This window comes from Capsicum annuum, chromosome 1, assembly GCF_002878395.1.
Source record: "Capsicum annuum cultivar UCD-10X-F1 chromosome 1, UCD10Xv1.1, whole genome shotgun sequence".
Classification (NCBI taxonomy): domain Eukaryota; kingdom Viridiplantae; phylum Streptophyta; class Magnoliopsida; order Solanales; family Solanaceae; genus Capsicum; species Capsicum annuum.
The window spans coordinates 252,375,783-252,400,249 of record NC_061111.1 but is presented as its reverse complement, the minus strand read 5'-3'; the positions used below and the strand labels follow the sequence as shown (position 1 = coordinate 252,400,249).

Here is a 24,467-nt window from a genome sequence, read left to right as displayed (position 1 = left end):
AGTAAAGCATTTAGTGCTCTCCTGAATTATGACCGAATTTGCTACGACACACTCCAACTTTACGGAGGTCCTATTATCCTTGAACTAAATTTTAGCGTACTTTTGTCAACTTATTTTAGACGATGTGGCACCTTTGACGTTGACCCCATTTTTATGTAATAAAAGTGTCACACCAGCACAAAAGGGTGACAAAAATTAACTTCAGGGAAGTAATAGGACCTCTGTGAAGTTGAAGTCTGTCGTAGCAGCTTTGGTCATAATTAAGGGTATAATGGATGCTTCTCTCTATATATAATAGTATATTAGTATTATATTGTATTGTGTTGTATTGCATAGTATGTATTGTTTTAGTGAAAATAATGTTCAAATAGATAAAAGGGAGCCTTGGAGTAACTGGTAAAGTCGGTTACGGGTTCAAACCTTGGAAACAGCATCTAGCAAACATGCAAAGTAAGACTGCCTACAAAATACCCCTGTGGTGGGGCCCTTCCCCGGACACCATGCATAGCAGTAGCTTTAGTGCACTGGGCTGCCCTTTTAATGTTCAAATAGATAGTATCGTTTCCTCTCATTATATAATGTCACACATAAGTAATTCGAAGGATAAACCTATAAAAAAAAAGAAGGCAACGAAACAACTACTATAAAAAAGGTAAACAAAATAGAAAAAGAAAAAGGTAACGAGACGCGGTCACACCAAATCAATTGTTACATAACATGAGACTTTTTGTTGTTACATAACGACAAACTTAACGATACGATACAATACAATAAAATTCAACGAACAATCAGAACAAACATTATAATTAAACTAACAACACAACACAATATACAGCACAACAGGCATCCAAACAAGCTATGAGTTATTAGAGAGTGTTTTACGGACATGCATGCCATATGTTTGAATGCAGAGTTTATTTTACTTAATTATATTTAATTAACATGTATTTTTCTTCATTAAATTACTTAATCGTGATATATTATATTAATTTGATGTAAACATCGCGTGTACTAAATTAAAGTTTTTTTCGACACGAATTTAAATTTATTGAAGCTCTAATATAAAAAAAAAAATGTAAATAGAGATTTGACTTGATGATCATAAGCATAAAGGGTAGGCTTAAATCTTGTGCATTTGAAATGAGTGGCAAGACACAAGTAGTGTTTATCCTTGTTGTTAGGCTACAAAATGGCAATATGGGACCACTATGTATATACTTCAATCTTTTTTCATTTTTGTTTTTATAATTTTTTAATAATCGAAATTTATTGATCTGACTAATTCAGATTCACGTGATTTACGACTCTTTTAAAGAGAAAGCATTTCATTCCGAGGAAACTCGAGATCTTTGATTACGAACTTTGGATGGAGAGATATCATTTATATCATCACATTCCTTGATAATCTTATGCTATAATAGTGAACAAAAAAACAGGGGCAGATCTTCGTGGCTGTCAGGGGTTCACCCGAACCCTCTCGATGAAAAATTACGTTGTATATATAAAATAGAAAATCTATATATCTGTATATATATTAATTTTGAACCACCTGAATCAAAGACATGAGGCAGTCCAGTGGTACTGAGCCGCCCAATTTCGGCCGCACGGCCCGCGCAGGTGCTTTATTTTTTTTTTAAGTGCCTGCTACAAGCACAGGCGTATAGCAGCTGCTATATTTTAAAAAAAAAAAAATTAAAACACAAAATGAACGCAGAAAAACTTAAAACCCTATTCGTTTTTTCGAACCTTCTGAGGGGAAATTCTGAATCCGTTATGATGTTAAAGTTGTAATATTCATCAATGGCGGACCTAGGATTTAAAGGGTCATGGGTGCTCGGTAGAGTCGAACATTTATATTGACACTCAAAGTTTTAAGGTTCCGTCTGAAAATCAAAATATTCAACTATTCTTTTTTTTGGGTTTTATGGACGCATTTTTCTATCTTATATCAATTTTTATACATTTATTATAAAATTATATCTATTTTATATTAAATTTAACGAATATCAAAACACCACATATTTAAACGTAGGTCCGCTCCTGATATTCACCCTTCCATTAATTTTTGTCAAGAAACTAATGGCTAATGTCAACATATGTGCCAAGCATGTGATTTTTCTTGGAAATCTCCCTATTTTGTCTTGCCATAGTGAATATTCTAGTGTTATTAAATTGGATTTCCAATAATAAATAGTCATATAATGTCATATATATATATATATATATATATATATATATGGGGCTGAATACATATACATACCTTCAACTATTCGATTTTTTTTATATAGACATCCCAATTAAGATACGTACCTATTGAACCTTTTATTCCTTCACAAAATGTATCAATTGAGCCCAATCACTGACGTTACGCTGACATGACATGTGTAATACACTCTCCAAATAGAAAGTGAGAAGACACAATTAATAAGAAAATTAAATATTAAAAAAAAAATAATAATAAAAAAGACACATAAAATAAATTAAAAAAACACATAAAAGAAATAAAAAGCTATCATCTTCTTCTCCATTGTCAAGCTTCCATAATCTTCCTCTTCAATAAATCTTAAACATAGCATTTTATTTCTTCAAATTGAATTCGAAATTAATGATATTTTTTGTATACAATATAATTCAATCAATGGTTTTTCCTTCTCCTGCCTTCCCTTCTTCCAATCGCGAATAGTTCATCTTCAATTACCTAAATTCAAATACCCAAAATACACTAATTTTATTCACTTCTAACACTTGCTCTATGAATTTCAGAATAATAAAATCGATTTAGGAGATTTTGTGTGTGTACTAGGTGAGGAAGAAAACAATACAGCCTACAGGGAAAACAAAATTTCCCATTATTTACGTAGAACTTCCATAGCTTCACAAAACTAAAAAAACAAAAAAAAAAAAAAACGGCCCATCATTTATATGATTTATCAAAGTCAGTACCAAAATCATAAAAATTTGGTGATTTTTCTCCTATTTGATTTTTGATCCATAAACAAAATCAGCTGCAGATTTTATCAAAGAATTCAAAATTTTCATCTTTATTTGTTCCCTTCTTGGTAGTGGAGGAAATGGAGATGAAAATGAAAATGAAAAATTGACGAAATCGAAGTGGAAAAATGGAATAACAAAATATTTCTATCTTTTACTGCTACAATTTAACTAACACTTTAAAATTCATTATTTTTTTCATTTGAAATTGTTGTTTGATATTATTTTGGTGGAGAAATGAAGGAGTGAAGTGAAGATGGATACTGTTGGATATTATTGGGTATCGACGGAATCAAAATGCTTCAATGGTTGGGAAAGGAGTATTGACGGAATCAAAGTGCTTCAATGGTGGAAAAGGAGTATCTATGGAAGTAGAAGATACTCTTTTTTTTTTTTTTTTTTTTTTTTTTTTTTTTTTTTTTTTTATACGTTCTGTTGCCTTTGGAAGGGAAGAAAGAGAAGGGGAAGAGGGGTAAGGATTGGGTAGGGTTGTAGTGCGGGGTGGGGGGATAGTTAATGTTTTTTTTTTTTTTTTTTAATTTAGATTTAATTATGTTAAAAATTTATTTTTATAATTATTTTAAATTAAAATATCACATGTCGTTATTTAATTCGTCACTTTGTCATATCATCAGCATGTGTGTTACACGCATTTTACATTTTTTGCCACGTCAGCAAATTGAGTTCAATTGAAACCATTTGTAAATGAGTAAAGGGTTCAATTGCTACCTGACTTAATTGAGGTACCTATACGGGAAAAGTGAAATAGTTCAGGGGCCTGTATATGTATTCGTCTATATATATTATGTCGGTTTGATTCGGGTTCGGTTTGATTTTTTTTTTTGTTAACACTAAACTAAATCAAGAATGGTCGGGTTTTTTTTTTCTAACGCCAAACCAATCAAACCAAATCATAAGTCGGTTTTTTTCTCAGTTTGGTTTGGTTCGACGCTTCGATTTGACTTGATGGTTTGATCTGTACACCCCTACATATATATTTCAATTAGCTGATTGAGAGAAGAATTATCTAAATCCATAAAATGTAAACCGTTATTTCGTTCTTCAAGTAATGTAGGACTTTCACCCACTTCAACACCCGTATTCACACTCAGGACCCAATCAAAACATGGATCGGAAATTCAAACGGGTTTGGATCTGGCTCTAATATCATGAAAAGATATGGTACCTAAGTCCAACTCAGCCCCCAAAGTTAACTCATGAGCAGAGAACAATTGTCAGATAAGAAAATAGATGGGGCAGATGAAGAAAGAAAGCGCTTTGAAAGTCATAAACCACACGAATCAGGATTAACCTAAGTCTGAATAACTGACCGGACTTGGACAATTCGAGGATTGACCAGGAGGGGCATAAACAACATTTAGTGTACCGAGCTACCCTTTTTTTTTGGTAAGAAGTACGTAAAATTAAGGAAAAATAACATAAACATACACTTTAACTTATCATATTTACACAAACTTTTATCCTTATAAAGAAATTACAAAAATTTCAACTAATTATATATCTTTATTAGATGTATCAGGAACTAATTATATATCTCGACAGACTCAAAATCGAAAAAAATATATCGAAAACTAATTATGTATCTTTACAAAGAAAAAAATGTATCTTCGTTGGATTTATTATGTATTTTGATAGATCTAAAATCGAAAAAAATACATCAAAATTAATATGGATCTTTACAAAGAAAAAAATATATCAATGTATCAAGTGTTAATTATATATTTCAGTTGATTTAAAATTGAGATTTTAATAATTATGTAAAATATTATTGTTTAATTAAACTTCAAATTATCATATTTATGTTGTAGCTAGAAAATCATTTTTCTTTTATAACTTTGGTGACAAAACACTCATTTCAAATACGACAGTTTCTTTTTCTTTTTATATTTACTTTTCCTCAATTTGAACAGTCGCCGGAGAATTGAACGGAGATCAAATTTCCCGGCGACGGTGATCGGAAAATGTTCTGAATTTTGCAATTGAATTAGGGTTTTATTATTATTAAAGCGCGCAGATATGAATGAAATCAAGTCGGAAGAGGAGAAGAAGATAGTAGAAATATTTTTGAAAATAATCGGTCCTTCTCCGCCTTGTCGATTTAATGTTCCTTCTTCTATTAAGGTATCTTCCTTTTTCTCCGTATTATTAATGTATCAAAATTCATGCAAATTATACCGAGGAAAACTAGCTTTTAGTTTTTTTTTTTTTTTCTTTTTACAAATGGTAAAATTGGCATTTGAAATTTTTTCTTATTTTGTAATTGGTGCACACTTAGCTAAGTTTTGAGTACAATTTAAGGTACTCCCTCTGTTCAATTTTACTTGTCTATGTTTGCTTTTCGAGGTTAACCTGTATGAAATTTGGTCAATATTTTAAGATGAATAATTTAGGAATAATACTAACAAAAATACCTGAACTTTGATCAGATTTTCAGTTGAGCATACTGAATTTTGCGGGATCCTATTATCCCTCTAGACTTTTTAAAGTAGATTTAATTCTCCCGAAATGCTATATCTAGTTTTGGCGGCTGGCGGTGTAATACATGCACCAATCTCATTTTTACACGTGTATTTTTTGGCAGATGGTGGTGTAATACACGCGCCAACCTCATATTTACACCTGTCCAAGTGGGCAGATACATGTCATTAAAATACGAAAAAAAGTAAGGGTAATATGACCCCACAAAGTTTAGTATGCTCAACTGAAAATTCGATCAAAGATTAGGTATTTTTGTGAGTATTATCTCAATAATTTAATATTTTAAATTTAAAATTCAGATAATCGAAAACTATACGAGAAATGGTAGAAGTTGCATCTTTCTCATATTAATATGATGAAAAAAATACATCTTAAAATATTGGTCAATGTTCATGCAAGTTAACCTCGAGAAGCGAAATAGTTACAAGTAAAAGTGAACGGAGGGAGTATCAAGTAGTTGTCAATGAAGTGGGCGGAGAACTATGAGGTCTTAGGTTTAATTCCCAACAGAGACATATAATTGCTTTACGTATGTCTTAGTCTTGGTGGACAGAGTTGCGTGATGCCTTTTGTTGTTGGAAGATATCAAGTAGGCTGTGGAATTAGTCGAAGTGTATGAAAATTAGCTCGGACACACATCAACAACAATAACATATCCAGTATATTCCTTCCGACCAAGTGGGATTTGTGGAGGGTAAGTGTGCGCAGTTCATACCGCTCCTACCTCGGAGGTGAGATAGAGAGGCTATTTCCGATAAATCTCCAACTCAAGATAAAATAATCTAGAAAAGAAAAAGTAAAAGGACGAGATACAATAGAAGGCATTATGTTTGAAGTATGAACATTCAAGCTATGACAATGATGTGAAAGTTTTTAGTGTTGTCCGAAAAGAAGATGTGCCAAAACAGCCGGGCGCGTATGTGTTATGTGTTTCTTTTTTCTATTTCTTTTCCTTTTTCTTCTTCTAGTTTTTAATAGTTCTATTGTTTGTTATGCAGGGTTGAATGTGGTGTATATATGTTGAAATTAATCTCGCTGATAATGGAGGATGGCTCATTCGATAAATTCAAAGCAAATGATATAAATGAATGGAGGATCGAGTTAGCTGCTAATCTTTGGCAACAGTGTATGTGGAAGAAGGAAATTGGTTATGCAACCCCAGAGGAGAATCGTTATGATGACTATGGAGACAATGAAGTTAATATGTGCCCATTTGATTTATAGTACTATTTTAGGTGGTATGTTTTGTTCTTTTTTTTTCATTTAAGAGAAATATGAAATTTTATTTGAATGAGAGTATTTTGTCTTAAATTTTAAGTGATAAATTTTCTGAATCAAGTTATTGAGACTCTCTCTCTTTCAAGACAAAATACTCTCATTCAAATAAAATTTCATTTTTCTCTTAAAAAAAAAAAAATGAACCTAAAATAGTACTATAAATCAAATGGGCACATATTAACTTCATTGTCTCCATAGTCATCATAATCATTCTCCTCTGGGGTTGCATAACCAGTTTCCTTCAACCACATACAATGTTGCCAAAGATTAGCAGCTAACTCGATCCTCCATTCATTCATCTCATTTGCTTTGAATTTATTGATTGAGCCATCCTCCATTATCAGGGAGGTAAATTTCAACATATATACACCACATTCAACCCTGCATAACAAACAATAGAACCGTTAAAAACTAGAAGAAGAAAAAAAAAAGAAACAAATAACACATATGCGCCCGGCTGTGGCTCGTCTTCATTTCGGACAACACTAAAAACTTTCACATCATCGTCATAGCTTGGATGTTCATCCTTCAAACATAATGCCTTCAATAAGTCTGGAAGTAATCACTACTAACACGGATAACAAAGTTCTCCTACCTATTAGCACTAACGCACTCGTTCCTACTATGCTTCTACCCTTTCTATCTAGGGTCATGTCCTCGGTAAGCTGAAGCTGCTCCGTGTCATGTCTAATCACCTCCCTCCAATATTTCTTCAGTCAACTTCTACATCGCTTGAATCCATTCCTAGACAACCTCTGCACTGCGCATCCGTGTCCCTTCACGTCATATATCCGAACCATCTCAGTCTCGCTTCCCTCATCTTAACTTCCACCGAAGTCACTCTTACCTTATCTCGAATAACCCCATTTCTAATCCTAGTAAACCTACACATCCGCGATAGCAATTCACATCTCTTCCACCTTCATTCATTGGATGTGAGACTTCCTGACAGGCCAACACTCCGCCCCATACAACAACGATGATCTAACCATGGTTATTAAAAAGTAAAATAAAATAAAGGATACATATATGCACCCAAGGGGTGGCGCTAGTAGCTAATGAAGTGGGTTGAGAATCATGAGGTCGTAGGTTCAAATCCTAGTAGAGACAAAAACAATAGGCAAATTTCTTCTCATATTTCCTAGCCCCGGTGGATAAAATTACTTGATATCTGATGTAAGTGGGAGGTGGTAGGTATCTCGTATCCTGTGGAATTAGTCAAAGGAGCGAGAGCTGGCCTGGACAACCACTGTCATTGAAAAAAAAGTTTAAGGCAATATATTAAGTATTGGAATGAACTCGAAGAGTGTAATGGATATAGAGGATTCACATCGTAGGCCCAAAGCTGATTTGGAATTGAGGTGTATTTGATTAGTTGATTACATGATGATGTTTCTAGTTCGAGGCACATTGAGGAAAGAGTTTTTTTTTTTAAAAAATAAAATTAATAATAAGCTATTTTCCAATGATTAAACTTTCTTAGAAAGATGGCGAACTAGTGCAAATTATGAAGTTTGAGAACAATGTTGAAAAGTCTTTTCTTTCTTTTCCCTTAAATAAATGCTCTGATAGTTGTAGAAGAAGTTTGCAAAATAGTGAATTGAATTTTGAGGCAAATCTAGTGAACTTAAAGGGGTGATGAGAGTGCATATTGCCTCAAACAGCTATGGTTCATATTATATCAACCTAATCAGGATTACACTAATTAAAGAGTAATGAGAGCGGACAAGGAAGACGAGTAAGAAAGTAATATGGACTTAAAGTCCACACTCTATTTCTATTTTAAGAAAAACAACAAATTGGAATGAAGAGTTGTTGATACCTAAAGTCATTTGAGTTTCTGCAAAAAAATTAAAAAAAATAAAAAAAAATTAAAGAAATATCTCTTTAGTTTCTTGGTTTATTTTTTAATCACTAGAAAAAGGTTGTGGAAATGCATGAAATGATATTGTTCAGGATTATCTTGTCAACTGTCATTTTAGATGCCTATGATTTAAATTCCTGGAGTTGATTTGAATATGCTTTGACATTTTCTGTGGCATCTAGGTACATGAATTGAGAAAGATGATTGCTGGGAATCGAAATATGCCTATCGAAAATTTAAAACTTGTTCTGCGAGGAAATGTATTGCATGATAGTGAAAATGGAGATGACAAAGTAGTCCAACTCAACAACGGAGGTGCAAATTTTTTATCAAAGTTGATATAATCATTTTGCGTATTATACTGTAACAACTATACATGGGGAGGATTTTCTGTATGTGAGATATAGAGGCCTAGTAGTTCAGTGAAGTGGGATGAGCACCATGCGGTCTAGGTTCAATTCCCAACAGAGACAAACACTAGGTGATTTCTTTCCATCTCTGGACTGTAGATAGAGTTACCTGGTACCTGCTGCTGGTGGGAGGTGACAGGTATCCCGTGGATTTAGTCGGGGCGCGCGCAAGCTGGCCCGGACACCACGGTTACCCCCCCCCCCTTCCCTACCCCAAAAAAAAAAAAAAGATATAGAGGTACCTTGATGTTTGATCTGCTTGCACGGTGGAAAAAGAAATGACTCTGTGTGCATGATCTGTGTGGGTATTTGGGATGGCTCAAGCTACTTTTCTATATGAATCTCCTATTCACTGTTTGCTTCCTGTATTTTTGGTTGGTTGTCTTACTATTTTCTTTAGCTTTCTTTTGATTAGTCACATTTGGTGCACTATGCAACAGATTTTATGCATGTGAAATATAGAGGTATCATGATATTTGATCTCTTTTTCTTCTGTTCGTTATTGAATCTGCCTCTAGTGGTGCTGTTCAAAAAATCTTGATCAAACAACATAAAATATATCTGTGGTTTCAATTGTTAAAGAGTGCTAATTCCATGTGTAATTCTTGGCTATTCTTGTTTGATCTTGGATGTTGTTCCGCTTTCACACTTTCATCCTTATTCTTTTAGATCATAATCAATGAAAGTTCTTCTCTAATTTAACAAGGTTGAAATTCATATTTTGTAGATTCACTAATAGTTGCTTTCAAACCAAAGCCACCTCCTAAGCATTTTCGTGATGAATTTGATGATGACGATGATGATGAACTGGTGAGTGGTAAATAAATGCTGCAAATGTATAGGAAATTCAGTTGTTGTCTGTTTTCGAACCTTGACTCCAGCTCCAATGTGCATACTTTGTGTTTCTTTCATTTATTCATTTTGCAATCATTTACAAGTTTTATTCTTCCCGTTTTTATAAACAGAGGTTTCAGTTACCCCCATCAACTAGTAAGTGGAAGAGGAAGTTTTTCCATATACTACGTGATAGACTGAAATTTCCAGGTAAAGCTTTGACTAGATGTTTTCACATTTCTTATCGTTGACATAATACTATCTGCTTATTCCTCTTAACCTGTTCCGTTCCCTTTTCAATTGTTTGTAGATATGCTTTTGATGGTACTTTTCTCCGTCAGTCTAAAGGTTTGGATTATGATTGTGACTTGGTTCATTCTGGCCTCTATTGCGCGAAGATATGGTGTTGCACCTTTATTTGTAAGTTCAGCCATTTCGTCAATCATTTGCTGTGATATATATGGCAGATCTATTTGTGTTATGATTCCGTAATTTCTAGGAAGAGCATCCCATAATGTAGACTGAATGTACATATGCTTAGGGGCATAGGTTGGGCTTTAAATAGTTAGACAGGAGTACGACAAAAATATATTGGGGCGCGAATCCTACTTTGTTTTACAGTATTTGGACTTTGTATTAACATTTAACATGTATGCGGGTCAATAGCTGTCTATTGCCATAGTGTCACAGACTGACAAGGGAGGATTGCTCTAGTGGGTGATCTGTTATTGCCGACCAAGAGATTCTGTGTTTGGTCAGCACGGGGGGAAGTGGAAAAGCCACTGTTGGCGCCTAGGGGAGGAGAGAGGGGTTGTTTGGGGATGGGGTTTATTGAATTTAAAAAGAAAATAAAGTCCCGGACTGACTAATAGCTTCTTATGAGTCACTTCCTGTCTTTCTGTAAGCTTTCGGTAGACTGAACTGTTCATTTTGCGGATAATGTTGTATAATGCTGGCTTCTTTGTGCTCTGATTAAAGTGGTGAAAACTAATGACGGTACTGCTGAAATTGATACTTCTATTCCTCGATAAAAGTCAAGTTTGCATGGAAGATAATATCACATTAATTCTGCTATTTATTGCCTGCTTATATTACCTTGAAACCAGCTTTGGAATTACCCAGAATCTATGTACAAGGAGTTACAAATGATTAAACGAATTTGATACATAAAAGGATTAATGTTTACTTCTTTCGAGAGCTTAATATATACTAAATACTTTGTATATGCCTATTACTCTTATACTCGCTACACAAGTGCTGGTAAATCTAAAAAATGACAAAGAGTTATGAACTACCTATGTTGCGTGGACTCTTCAAAAATGTCATCGGATTCGCCAAAACTAGTGTATTTTTGGATAATCTGGCCTGGGTGCGGCATCGAAATTGAAGAGTCCGCGCAATTTAGTGAACTACTAAGACAGCCAAAAATTGCTTAATCTTCTCAATTTGAGAAATCAGCTCCATGGAGAAGAATTCCTGTATGTTCTTGGAAAAAGAGCGTAGTAGTACTTTTAATTCTTTTCTTAACTTAATGCAGTTACTGGCGACTGGGTTTGGCCTCATCTTTTATAATCTTGGACATCGGAAGCAAGGAGAACTTAGGTACGTGATTTTGATATGATTTTCTGTTGTGCGAGTGCAATTTCTCTTCATAATTTGTGATGAGAAGATAGATTTCGTCGAAGCCACTTAGAAGCACATTTACTGCCTTGTAACTTTGTTTCAGTACGACTTCTGTTCAGCTCGTTTATGCTGTAACCTTGTCCTCTCTAGACGGTCCTCAATCTGACACCCCTCCAAGCTTCTACATCCGCGTATTGAAATGCCTACAGAATCTGCTTATCTTGTTTCCATTTTGCTTTCTAACTTCGATTACTAAAGCGTTTAAAAATAGTACGCGATTGTTTCTAAATATAGTTATCCTCAAACATTTGTGTCCTCCTTTGCAGTGCATATTCTGTATTCAATGAAGATTTTCGAGAACTTCCAGGGACCCTCAACGCAGATCATATTGACAGAGATATCCGGGCAGGCCGATTTTGAGTCAAGACTTTTTTTGCTCCCTCGTCTAATCAAAATTCATTTTGTACCAAATGGTGACGATCGTACATGTGAAAGTCGAATGAAGTTCAACACCAACGAACTAGCACCATGCGTGACGATGTGCCTATGTTTTTATCAATGTAGTGATAAATCTTAGGTTCTACGCCTTTTACGCTTCTTTTTTCAGGTATTGAAGTGTTCTGTATTATGTAACATAGGAGAAAAGTTCATGTAGAGCTGGGGACGGACCTAGCTTAGAAGTTTGAATTCACGTGAACCCAATGACTTTCGTTCAGATCTTGTATATGTATTAAAAAATTCATTAAATCTATAAATATTCGACTTTGAATCTATTTATTAATGTATATTTAAACTCATAAACTTCAGATCCTATTTAGAAAAGATACAATGTAATAAAAGAAACATTTAGATTGTGTGATTTAGAACTAAAAATATTTGTAATGTCTCAAAATATCATATGAATATTTTTTTTTAATATATTAAAGATGGTCTCTCTAATCGGTGAAAAGTGGTTGGTGTACGCTAATACCCATTCCTAACTCTGCTCCGATAACGCGATAACGCAAATCTAGAGTAGTACAATATTCAATGGGGTAGAATACCTTTGTCTCGTATCTCATCATTCTTAATCTTGTCTCTTCGATCACCACATTCACCTCAACATTGTCGTTTTTGCAACTTTCACTGTTTGAACATGAGAGTTCTTGACAGAAAAATATTTCGTCTCATACAATATAGCTGGTCTAATCATCACTCAAAGTAAATTATAATTAATATTTTTGGGTTCTATTTGCGTTCCATTTGACTTCTTTTTGTTGTTAATAACAAATCAAATCAAAAACGATCAAATTTTTTTTACTAACGTCAAACTAACCAAATCAAATCACAAGTTCATTTTTCTTATTTTGATTTGACTTGGTTCTTCGGTTTGTATTTGGCTTAGAGATTTGACGTGTGACCCTCAACATTGACTAGACTCGAAATAGGCCCAATTAAGTTCACAGCAAAAGACCAAATTAATCTCAACCCCAACACTATTTACATCGTTGTCATTAATCTTCTCCTCCTTTATTTCAACTTCATCGATTTCTTTTTTTTCTAGCGTCAAACCAACCAAATCAAATCACAAGTGCATCTTTTTCTTATTTCAGTTTGACTTGACTCGACGGTTTGACTTGTGACCCTTAAGTCATTGACCCGACCTGGAATAGGCCCAATTAAGTTCACACCAAAAGAGCAAATTGACCTCAACCCAACAACTATTTACATTATGGCCATCAATCATCTCCTCCTTTATTTCACCTTCATCGATTACTTCTAGCATTAAACCAATCAAATCAAATCATAAATTCATTTTGCGTTTATTTCGATTTGACTTGGCTCGATGGTGTGACCTGTGACCCTTAACATTGACCCCGCCCAGAATAGGCCCAATTAAGTTCACACTAAAAGACCAAATTAACCTCAACCTCAACCCCAACAACTATTTACATCATTGGCACCAATCTTCACCTCCTTTGTTCCACCAACCAAACCAAACCACAAATCCATTTTTCTTGTTTTGATTTGACTTGACTCCACGGTTTGACCTATGACCCTTAACATTTACCCGACCCGAAAGTAGGCCCAACTAAGTTCACAACCAAAAGACAAAATTAACCTCAACCCCAACAACTATTTACATCATTGCCAACCAATCTGCACCTCCTTTGTTTCACCTTCATCAATACTCAAAAACTCTTGCTAAAAAATTCCACCAATTTCAATGGCACTTTGTTCTCTTTCACCAACTTTCTCTCCAAACCCATCTGCACCACCATCCTCTTTATCCATATCACCATCAAGAACAGCAAAAATAACCCAAAAAAATTCAAAATTTAGACCAAAATGCCCTCCAATTTCAGCACTTTCTGATCCATATGTACTCCAAATAGCTGAAAATCTTGAAGATTCTTTACCTTCAACTTCCTCTCCACCGCTTGAAAAGCTAAGGAACACTTCCTCAGACACCCTTTTGTCCACACAATGGCCATCTCGTAAAGATGAGCCATTTAGATTCACTGACACTTCACTAATCAAGAATTCAAGAATTGAGCCAATTCAACCTCCAAACACTGAAAAGGTTCAGTCTTTGAATTCTTTGAATGAATCTTTAGACACCCTTTTGCCTACTGTTGTAATTGTTGATGGTTATGTAGTTGAGTCTTTGTGTAATTTGGATGAGTTAATGGATTTTCCTAGTGGGGTTTATGTTGGGAGCCTGTTGAGTGTTGATTCGGAGAGTTTAAGGAAAAGGGTGTCTGAATATGAGTTTAGTTTTAAAGGGGATTTGTTTTGGTCACTTAATGGTGTAGGTACACCTGATGTAGTGTTAGTGTATGTGCCTGAAGGGTGTAAGGTTGAGAAACCGTTGCATTTGAGGTATGTTAGTGTTGAAGGGAGTGATAAGGAGGTGAAAGCGTTGCCTTTTTCGAATCCGAGGGTGTTGGTGTTGGTGGAGAAAGGAGGTGAGATTAGTATAGTTGAGGAGTATGTAGGTGGAGATAGGGATAAATGTTACTGGACGAATTCGGTTATGGAAGTGGTTGTTGGGGAAGGAGCGAAGGTGAGCCATTCTTATATTCAGAATCAGTCTTTCAATGCTGCTCATATCAAGTGGACTTGGGTTCAGCAGGTAAACTTGTTCTTATTTACATTGTTCGGCGATATCTCATTTATTGTGTAGTTTTATGCGTGTATCTTAATTGAAAACTTGTAATTGTTTTGTGAAAATTCAATCTTTGGGTTGTTTGGATGTATCTTTAGATACCCTTTTGCCTACACTTTCGATTGGTGATGGTTATATAATTGATTCTTTGTGTAAGTTTGATGAGTTTCCTAGTGGGGTTTATGTTGGGAGTCTGTTGAGCCTAGATTTGGAGAGTTTAAGGAAAAGGGTGTCTGAATATGAGTTTAGTTTTAAAGGAGATTTGTTTGGTCACTTAATGGTGTAGGTACACCTGATGTAGTGGTAGTGTATTTTCCAGAAGGGTGTAAGGTTGAGAAGCCGTTGCGTTTGAGGTATATTAGTGTTGAAGGGAGTGATGAGGAGGTGAAAGCATTGCCTTTTTCGAATCCGACGGTGTTGGTGGAGATGGGGATTAATGTTATTGGACGAATTCCGTTATGGAATTTGTTGTTGGGGAAGGTGCAAATGTGAGCCATTCTTATATTCAGAATCAGTCTTGGGTTCAGCAGGTAAATCATGCTCTCTTTTGACTAAAATGAGTTTGATATATTATGCATAATTCAAGAAAATTCTGCGAATGAATATCTTTCATGTATAGTTTCACGTGGGACACTTTGAAACTCACAGCTGTTTAGTTCGTTATGCTTCACTACTACTGACAAAATTAACCAACAGATTGCACTGCTGTAGTTTATACATTTGGACACAGCAATGGACGGTCACAAATACTTACACCACTGCTGTTTAGGTTTCATAAGACTGTCAGTTTTTACCTTCGAAAATAGTATCTACTCATGGATCAACTCGTTCAAGCTTAGTCGAGCTGAATTATTGATTTATAACTCAGTATTTCTTAAATCTAGCTTGTCAGATTTAAGTAAACTTTGACCAAATTGAATCATAACCTTAATTCAGGTAGATTTGTCCAAACTTCAGTAAGCTCACTTAGTTGATGTGTTTGGATGACCCATAACGCGTAACTATACTTAACAATCTGTTGTAACTTGATTTAGAATATTTGAGATATAAATCATTTATCAACTCATTGACCTAAGTAAATTTGAGCGAGTTGAACTCTTATCTGCTTATCTACTTGACCTGTTTTAAAGTTCTGACGTAACTCAATTCGCAACTTATTTTCACTTACATAACTTTGGAGGAGTTGCATCATGATCCATTCATTTCCTTAACTTTTTATGTAGACTTTGAGCTAGAAATGGAGGAAAAACTATTCGTTTTGAACAATAGATATCTTCAACATCCAGCTGTAATAAGGAATAAGGAGCATCGTTCCTTACTTGTCTTGTGTGAATTTTTGAAAGTTTCTGAGAGACAAGGGTAAATCTAAAATGCTACATTGTCAATATAATGATCGTTTTTAGTTATTAGTTGCCGGCGAGAATTTGTTGAGAGGGATTACGCGTTATTTCCTGAATTCTACTATCCCCCCCCCCCCCCCCCCCCACCCATACAAGTATCTGATTCTTCTGAAGTCCTTTAGATCGATCATCATCCAGCTTCTTAAAATTTCCTGTACAAATGATCAGCTGTTAGGGACCAGAATTACTATAATGCATGTTTCGAACGAAGAGAAAATACGACACAAAACGTGATTGATTTTTAAACACGGCATACAGCCAAATAAATAGAACAAAAACTAATGACTAATCTACCAAGTTGCATTAGATGTGTAGACAACAAAATCCAGGTTTGAAATGGCATATAGATAGTGCACCACGAACCAATCAAACATACACTATTATCTAGTTGAGTTGTGAAGACAACAGAATCCTAGTTGGTTTCTTTGGTTTCTCTGAATCTTGAGCAGATACTCTTTTTCTATTTTGCTCGGACTCTTCAAAAAATGTCAATGCGTGCACGTCAGATCCTCCAAAAATAGTGTATTTTTGAAGGATCCGATACGGGTGCAGCAACATTTTTGGAGATTCGGAGCTACTTAGCTATTTTTTGCTGTCCCTCTCAACTCGTAGAACGGGTTCTCTGCTCGTTTTGTTACGAATCAATGGCCTCTGAGCAGTGATGGCAATTGCACGCGTTGTTTTCTACTTCATCATTTCTAAACAACTGCTTCCTTCTGGCCTCTTGAAGACAGACCTCTTCAGGTCTATATACTGAAGTTGGCAAAGCACCATTGTTCTCGGTTTTACTATTTGTTGACAACCACTTCCATTTGGACAGAGTCCCTTCCCTTCAGCAACTTAGATCATTAACTTACCCGGCCGCTGGCGATTCAAAAAAATTGAGCTCCTTAAAATACGCTGCTCAATGTCACTTCATAGGAAAAGTCAAGTCCATAATACACAAAAGATGTTACATTTTGCTCTTGAAATGTCGATACTACAGTAGATAAAATGCAACAAACCTTCTGAGGGAGTAGAATGTGCTCCTCTGCGTTCTGTCCGACTGTTTTCAGTTTTTACTCACGCTCCTCGACCTGAAAACACAGGAAATACCATATCATTTTAAGTGTCTTGGTAATTTGATGCTAAACTTCAACCTTGTATATGCTTGAGAACCTTATATTGGAGGATGTCAGAGTGCGACTCAAAATATTCCTCTCGCTCTTACATCTTGTTCGTCAGATCCGTTACCTGCTTCTGTGTGCATAAAACATATAAATTTGTTGAATAGAAATGTTACTTTCTAAAAAAAAAAAGAAGAGAACTTGTGGAATATCCAATGAGATCTTTTAGAATTCACTATATGGAAATGACTTATATATAAATTTCTGCGAACAAAAGTGGTATCGGCCAATTCAAGGAACCTTATTGTTTAGGCTTTCAGACTCAAATTGCTTTGGCTGCCTCATCTTGCGCTGCTTTGAGACCTTTACAAAAATTAAAAGTAAAACTCATAATAATATGCAAAGCATTGCCATATTAATGCACAGATCATAAAACAAAGCCGTATGGGGCAGCGTGTTTGTGGTTAAGAACTCTCGCGTTCAAAAGATGAGAGCGGAGGAAATGAGGCTGTTGAGGTGGATGTGTGGGCATACTAGGAGAGGTAAGATTAAGAATGAAGATACCCGAGTCAAGGTGAGAGTGACCTCTGTGTTGGACAAGTTGAGGGAAGCGAGACTGAGATGGTTCGGGCATGTGAAGTGAAGGTACGCAAATTCCCGCTGAGGAGGTCATCTTTAGCTTACTGACGACATGATCTTAGATAGGAAGTTATGGAGATTGCAAATTAGGGTAGAAGGTTAGTAGGTAGTTGTGCGTTGTCTCGCTTCTCAGCGGGGTAGGCCTGGTAGTACTTTGGTGCACTTTACCGGTTTCCCTGTTCATACCAACAATAGTAGCATTTTTCTCGTAGTTGCCTGTCCTACGAATTTTTATACTCGTTATTTCCTGTGCTTTGGCTATCACATTATTTGGTTATCGTTATTCCTCGTTTTTCAGATGTTATGCTTCCCCTATTATTTGCTATGTCCTCTTTACTTCTGTGTTTTTCTTTTTTAACTGCATTGATGTGTGTTACTAGAAGGGGAGCCTTGGAGTAACTAGTAATGTTGATGCCATGTGACCAAGAGGTCACGGATTCAAGCCTTGGAAACAACCCCTTGCAGAAATGTAAGGTGAGGCTGCGCACAGTAGATCCTTGTTGTCGGACCCTTCCCCGGACCCTGCGCATAGCAGGAGCTTAGTGCACGGGGCTGCCCTTTATTGATGTGCGTTACTCGAGCTGAGGGTCTTTCGGAAACAACCTTTCTACCGCCACGAGTTAGGATAAGGTCTGCATAATTTACCGTCCCCAAACTCCACGAATGGAATCACACCGGGTATGTTGTTGTTGTTATCATAGAACAAAGCTCAATCATCACGTGTGACTGTGTGAGTAACCTGAATATGATTCGATTAAAGGAAGCCTGTTTCAGACTGGCACACGTTTCTTCCTGCCCTTTCGTCCTCTCTGATAGCTGTGAAAGTTGTTTCTCTATTGGCCATATATTTTGGTGTCTTTGAGCTGAATTTTTTTCGCAATTCCTTAATCTTATCCTGTTGTGTTTTGTTAATGTGCTTCTTCCGCTTAGTCTCTAGGTTCTGTAGGCTTTCCTCAAGTTTCTTCAGGGATTCATCTTTTGATGTAGCTTCCTGCTTTGGTTTATCAAGCTTCCACCAAAAAGCAACAGAACAAAAATGAGAAAAGAATATTTTTATTTTGGTGAAAACGTTGAGACTGGGTATGTACCAATGCTTGGACTATGAAGGGGAGCCTTGGCACAATGGTAAAAGTTGTCGCCGTGCGACCAGGAGGTCAAGGTTTCAAGCCGCGGAAACATCCTCTTGCATAAATGCAATGTAAGGTTCCATACATAAGGCACGATGTGGTCCGGCCACTCCCTGCACCCCATATATTTTGCAGGAGCTCAGTCCACCGGGCTGCACTAATAAAAAAGGAAAATACTTATTAAGTGATTAATAACAAATGGCTCCAATTCCTTCTTCACTCTTAGATCAAACCAAAAAGCAAAAAGCAAACTAAGAATAGTGTTTTCTTGTCATTTCCGCATGAATTTCTGTTCCTTTCTCTGTATGCACTATGCGGAACATCCAGGAGATGTGGTCATTATATTAGATGATGCTGTTATGCACCTTAATAATTAACACATCTAGTCCTTGGTGAGAGGCGTGCCCAGTTCGGAGGACGTGGTGAGAGGCGTGCCCAGTTCGGAGGACGTGGTGAGAGGCGTGCCCAGTGCGGTTCTGGGAGGCCTTGGAGGACGTGGTGAGAGGCGTGCCCAGTTCGGAGAAGATTGTGGTAGCAGGGGATTTCAACGGGCACATCGGGGCGCTACCGGGAGGCTTTGGGGATGTGCATGGAGGTTTTGGTTTTGGGGAGAGAAATGAAGAGGGGGCGACCCTATTGGAGTTTGCGAGGGCGTTTGGGCTGGTGGTGGTGAACTCGGGCTTCCCGAAGAAGGACGACCACCTGATCACTTTTCGGAGCGCGGTAGCCAGGACCCAGATTGACTTCTTGTTGCTTAGGAAAGGGGATAGGGCGCTGTGTAAAGATTGTAAAGTCATCCCGAGTGAGAACCTTTCGACCCAACATAGGCTCTTGGTTATGGATTTGGGTATGAAGAAGAATAAAAAGAGGAGGAGTAAGGAGTGTAGACCGAGAATTAAGTGGGGCGGTTTGACGCCAGTGAATGCGTGGGAGATAGGGGAGAGGTTGGCGGGAATGGGGGTGTGGGAGTGTAGGGGGGACGTGGATAATATGTGGGACAGGGCGGCAGCGTGCATCAGGGAAAATGCAAGGGAGGTGTTGGGTGTTTCTAGGGGCCGGGCCGGACATCATCGGGGGGATTGGTGGTGGAATGAAGAGGTGGGGAAGAAAGTGGAGACCAAGAAAGAGTCGTATGCTAAGTTGGTGGAAAGTAAGGACGAAGAGGAGAAGCGGGTAAACAGGAAAGAGTACAAGCTAGCAAGGAAGGAGGCGAAGTCAGCGGTCACGGCAGCTAAGACGGCTGCTTTTGAGAGCTTGTATGCAGGGTTACAGGGGAAAGGAGGGGAGAAAAAGTTGTTCCGACTCGCTAAGGCTAGGGAGAGGAAGGGTCGTGACCTCGATCAGGTGCGGTGCATTAAGGGGGAGGACGGTAGAGTGTTGGTGGAGGACGGCCACATAAAGAAGAGATGGCAGTCGTACTTTCATAGGCTCTTGAATGACGAGGGGGACAGAGCTATTGTGTTAGGGGAACTGGAGCACTCAGGGGAGTGTCGGGATTTTAGCTATTGTAGACGTTTTAAGGTAGACGAGGTTAGACAGGCAGTCCGCAGGATGCGAAGGGGTAGGGCGACGGGGCCGGATGAGATACCGGTGGAGTTTTGGAAGTTCGTTGGAGAGGCTGGTGTAAGGTGGTTGACTGCATTGTTCAATGAAATTTTCAGGACAGCAAAGATGCCCGAGGCGTGGAGGTGGAGTACCATGATCCCCCTCTATAAGAATAAGGGGGACATTCAGTGTTGCAATAACTATAGGGGGATTAAGTTACTGAGTCACTCTATGAAGATCTGGGAGAGAGTGGTCGAGGTGAGGCTGAGACGGATAGTGTCTATCTCGGAAAATCAGTTCGGATTTATGCCCGGCCGCTCGACGACGGAGGCAATTCACCTGGTACGGCGGTTGGTGGAGCAATATAGGGAAAGGAAGAAGGATTTGCACATGGTGTTCATCGACCTAGAAAAGGCGTACGACAAAGTCCCCAGGGAGGTGCTTTGGAGATGCTTGGAGGTGAGTGGAGTACCGCAGGCATATAGCAGAGTAATTAAGGATATGTATGAGGGAGCGAAAACCCAGGTGAGGACGGCGGGAGGAGACTCAGAGCATTTCACTGTCCTGACAGGATTGCATCAGGGATCTACTCTTAGTCCCTTTTTGTTTGCGCTAGTAATGGATGTGTTAACGCGGCGTATCCAAGGGGAGGTGCCGTGGTGTATGCTTTTTGCAGACGATGTAGTCCTGATAGATGAGACGCGAGGGGGTGTGAACGACAAATTAGAGCTGTGGAGGCAAACTCTGGAGTCTAAAGGGTTCAGGGTGAGCAGAACCAAGACAGAGTATGTGGAATGTAAGTTTAATGACGTAAGGCGAGAGAATGAGGTAGTGGTGAGGCTAGAAGCGCAGGAGGTAAAGAAAAGGGATAAGTTCAAGTACCTCGGGTCCGTGATCCAGAGTAACGGTGAGATTGACGAGGATGTCTCGCACCGTATCGGGGCGGGATGGATGAAGTGGAAACTTGCATCGGGGGTGCTGTGTGATAAGAAGGTGCCGCCCAAGCTTAAAGGTAAATTCTATAGGGTGGTAGTCCGTCCGGCCTTGCTGTATGGAGCGGAGTGTTGGCCAGTTAAGAACTCCCACACCCAAAGAATGAAGGTGGCAGAAATGCGGATGTTGCGCTGGATGTGTGGACTGACCCGAAGGGATAGAGCTCGGAATGAGACTATCCGGGAGAAGGTTGGGGTGACTTCAGTGGAGTGTAAGATGCGGGAAGCACGATTGAGATGGTTCGGACACGTGAAGAGGAGGGGCATGGATGCCCCGGTCCGTAGGTGTGAGAGGCTAGCGTTGGATGGTTTTAGACGGGGTAGGGGTAGACCGAAGAAGTACTGGGGTGAGGTGATTAGGCGGGACATGGAACAGTTACAGCTTACCGAGGACATGACCCTAGATAGGAAGGTCTGGAAGACGCGAATTACGGCAGAGGATTAGGGCCTGTTCGGGTCGCTAATGTAGGGAGGTAATTGGTGGGGGTGTATTCCTGGTATGATTCCGTATTCAATGTTCTGTTCCGTGTTCCGTGTTCTATGTTTGTTACGAATCTGTGTGCTTTCCTCTGCTTTATATTCCTGCATTCCTGCTTTACTCTGTTTTATATTCCTTATGGCGGCAGTATCTATGTTATGTCATCTGCTTCTGTGCTGTACTATGTGTTTGTTTGATATCTCGTAACTTGAGCCGGGGGTCTTTCGGAAACAGCCTTTCTACTTCATCAGAGGTAGAGGTATGGACTGCGTACATCTTACCCCCCCCAGACCCCACAAAGTGGGAATACACTGGGTTTGTTGTTGTTGTTGTAGTCCTTGGTGATACTGTAATTCTTTTATGAGCAATTTTTTGTTTGAGCTGTGAAATATGAATATCGCTCCCTGCTTGACTGCAGCTTGTTGATTCTGATATCTACCTTCTCTTTTCTATTCGATTCTGTAATGCCGGGGTTCTATCGGAAACAGCCTCTCTACTTCTTCGGAGGTAGTGGTATGGACTCCGTACATTGTACCCTCCCCAGACCCCACTATGTGGGAATACACTGGGTATGTTGTTGTTGTTGAGCAGAGTTAGCGAGGGAACCGTATGTTTTTCCTGTTCCAGGAGATGATCTTATTAGTAGCTTTAAGAAATTCCTTAGGAACCTCTGTAACAGCTTCAGATATTTTATTTATTTGTCTTTTGGGCAGATTAAGTTTGCTTCATCGTCGAGTTGATTACTTTCAGGAATCAACTAGCAAATACGAGCATGTAGAAGTAAGCACTGGTGGAAAGTTGAGCAGGCACAATATTCACATCCAGCAGGTTGGTCCAGACACGGTTACTGAGTTATCGACGTTTCATATGTGTGTTTCTGATCAAACACAAGATCTACACAGTAGATTAGTCTTAGATCATCCACGAGGTGTCTCTCAGCAGATCCATAAGTGCATTGTGGCCCATTCTTCTGGACAGGCTGTTTTTGATGGAAACGTTCAAGTCAATAGGTATTGTATTCTGTCTCCCGTTTGGTGTTTATTTTAGCGACTCGTTATTCTGCAAATCACCAGTGGGAACATTTAAAGGTACTCATATTGTTTCGTTAGCTTGTTCTGGATCTTATCGTAGTCTGTTCCAGTTCATGTTTGCCTGTGTGTATCTCGTTTTAAATTATTTACAACTCTTGAGAAAGAATGTCCTATGCATATGGTGAAGCTTTTTTCTTGGAAGGGGCCCAACATTACTTTGATCGAAAATGCTTTTACAATTATTTCACTCTGGCGACAAAAGTTCCATATTCCATCCTCGACATGGGTGCAAGTTAGCAGCCTCTAAAATCTAGTCAACTGGTCGATGGATGAGGTGTCTTTAGCTAGTTATGGTCCTCAAATCCCTAGCTTTTCTCGACTCTTTCTTCTTATTCTGCGCATATCAAGCAGACATTGGTACTTCATGACAGTTTTCTTAAAATACTCACTGAACCTATGATTAGTATCTGTATGATTGCATCCGATAGCCAACTGGTCGATCTGACATACCTGACCAGCGTCTTATGGTCATCCTTTCAATTTGTTCTATTTTCAGTCGGGTAATGATTAGAAAACTAAAGCTGGTGTATCAACGGTTGGAAGTTTGGTCTTATCAATAAAGAGATGCAAACTTCGGAGAAACCTTATCTTATTTCCTCCCATGATGCTCCGACTAGCCAAAAATGCCTCCTCACCCGTGTCGAATCCTCAAAAGATGTGCACCTGGTGGCATTTTTGAAGAGTCCGAGCAACATAGATTTCCTCCCTTGACTTGCTTGAGCATTCGAATGAAACCAGCGGTCGATAAGAGATGTAGTGCAAACTTGAGAGAGAGTTCACCTTATTCGGATGCTGCATACTGTTTGTCCGTGGTTTTTGATTATTGTCTATCTAGTGTGTTGAGATTTGTGTAATTTCAAATGGCGTTGCAGATATGCGCAGCAGACAGATGCAGGGCAACTTACACGAAGTCTCCTTTTGGAGCCTCGGGCAACTGTGAATGTCAAACCTAATCTCCAAATCATTGCCGATGATGTCAAGTGTTCCCATGGTGCTGCAATCAGTGACCTCGAAGAGGACCAACTATTTTACTTCAAGGCACGTGGTATTGATACTGAAACTGCGAGGAAAGCTCTCATCTTTTCGTTTGCAGCTGAAGTAGTTGAACGTTTCCCTAATGCCTCGGTTAGGAAGAAAGTCGAAACTCATATTAGACAACTGCTAGATCCCTCACACCCTTCACCGTGAGCCTTCTGAATTGTGGCGCGTTTTTCTTTCTAGTTTCGCTCTTTATGTTAAATCTAATTCTTTTTTGTATTGAAGAAGCAAGTATGGTGATGTTAGTTTGAAACATATACATTGTTTGTACCAAAAGTTGTAATCTTTTGTACAAAGACGGTGGAATTGTTTGAGAGGAAGTGAAGTGCAAGACAAGACTTGTTGCCTCATGTGATTTTTTTTTAGTTTTGCAGTTTTGGAAACGGCCTCTCTACTTCATCTGA

The 24,467-nt window shown here is 38.2% G+C and overlaps 2 protein-coding genes across 2 annotated transcripts; both read left to right on the top strand.

Moving 5' to 3' along the window:
* The first annotated feature begins 4,829 nt into the window (after window positions 1-4,829).
* On the top strand, window positions 4,830-12,272 carry LOC107850826. Its single transcript, XM_016695603.2, has 7 exons — window positions 4,830-5,133; window positions 8,815-8,947; window positions 9,770-9,852; window positions 10,008-10,086; window positions 10,187-10,296; window positions 11,414-11,478; window positions 11,826-12,272. Exons 1-7 carry the CDS (start codon window positions 5,029-5,031, stop codon window positions 11,917-11,919), a joined length of 669 nt encoding a protein of 222 aa, XP_016551089.2. The 5' UTR covers window positions 4,830-5,028; the 3' UTR covers window positions 11,920-12,272.
* Window positions 12,273-13,069: 797 nt separating this feature from the next.
* On the top strand, window positions 13,070-24,413 carry LOC107850831 (protein ABCI7, chloroplastic). The gene is made up of 3 exons (XM_016695614.2): window positions 13,070-14,614; window positions 22,685-22,944; window positions 23,898-24,413. Exons 1-3 carry the CDS (start codon window positions 13,706-13,708, stop codon window positions 24,211-24,213), a joined length of 1,485 nt encoding a protein of 494 aa, XP_016551100.2. The 5' UTR covers window positions 13,070-13,705; the 3' UTR covers window positions 24,214-24,413.
* The last annotated feature ends 54 nt before the right edge of the window (window positions 24,414-24,467 follow it).

Bases quoted from the DNA above. Each gene is read 5' to 3' on its own strand.
- LOC107850826 (XM_016695603.2), top strand. From the start codon at position 5,029: ATGAATGAAATCAAGTCGGAAGAGGAGAAGAAGATAGTAGAAATATTT. The intron at 8,948-9,769 runs GTGCAAATTTTT...CATATTTTGTAG, and splicing joins AGTCCAACTCAACAACGGAG to ATTCACTAATAGTTGCTTTC. The intron at 11,479-11,825 runs GTACGTGATTTT...CCTCCTTTGCAG, and splicing joins CGGAAGCAAGGAGAACTTAG to TGCATATTCTGTATTCAATG.
- LOC107850831 (XM_016695614.2), top strand. From the start codon at position 13,706: ATGGCACTTTGTTCTCTTTCACCAACTTTCTCTCCAAACCCATCTGCA. The intron at 14,615-22,684 runs GTAAACTTGTTC...GATTACTTTCAG, and splicing joins AGTGGACTTGGGTTCAGCAG to GAATCAACTAGCAAATACGA. The intron at 22,945-23,897 runs GTATTGTATTCT...ATGGCGTTGCAG, and splicing joins GGAAACGTTCAAGTCAATAG to ATATGCGCAGCAGACAGATG.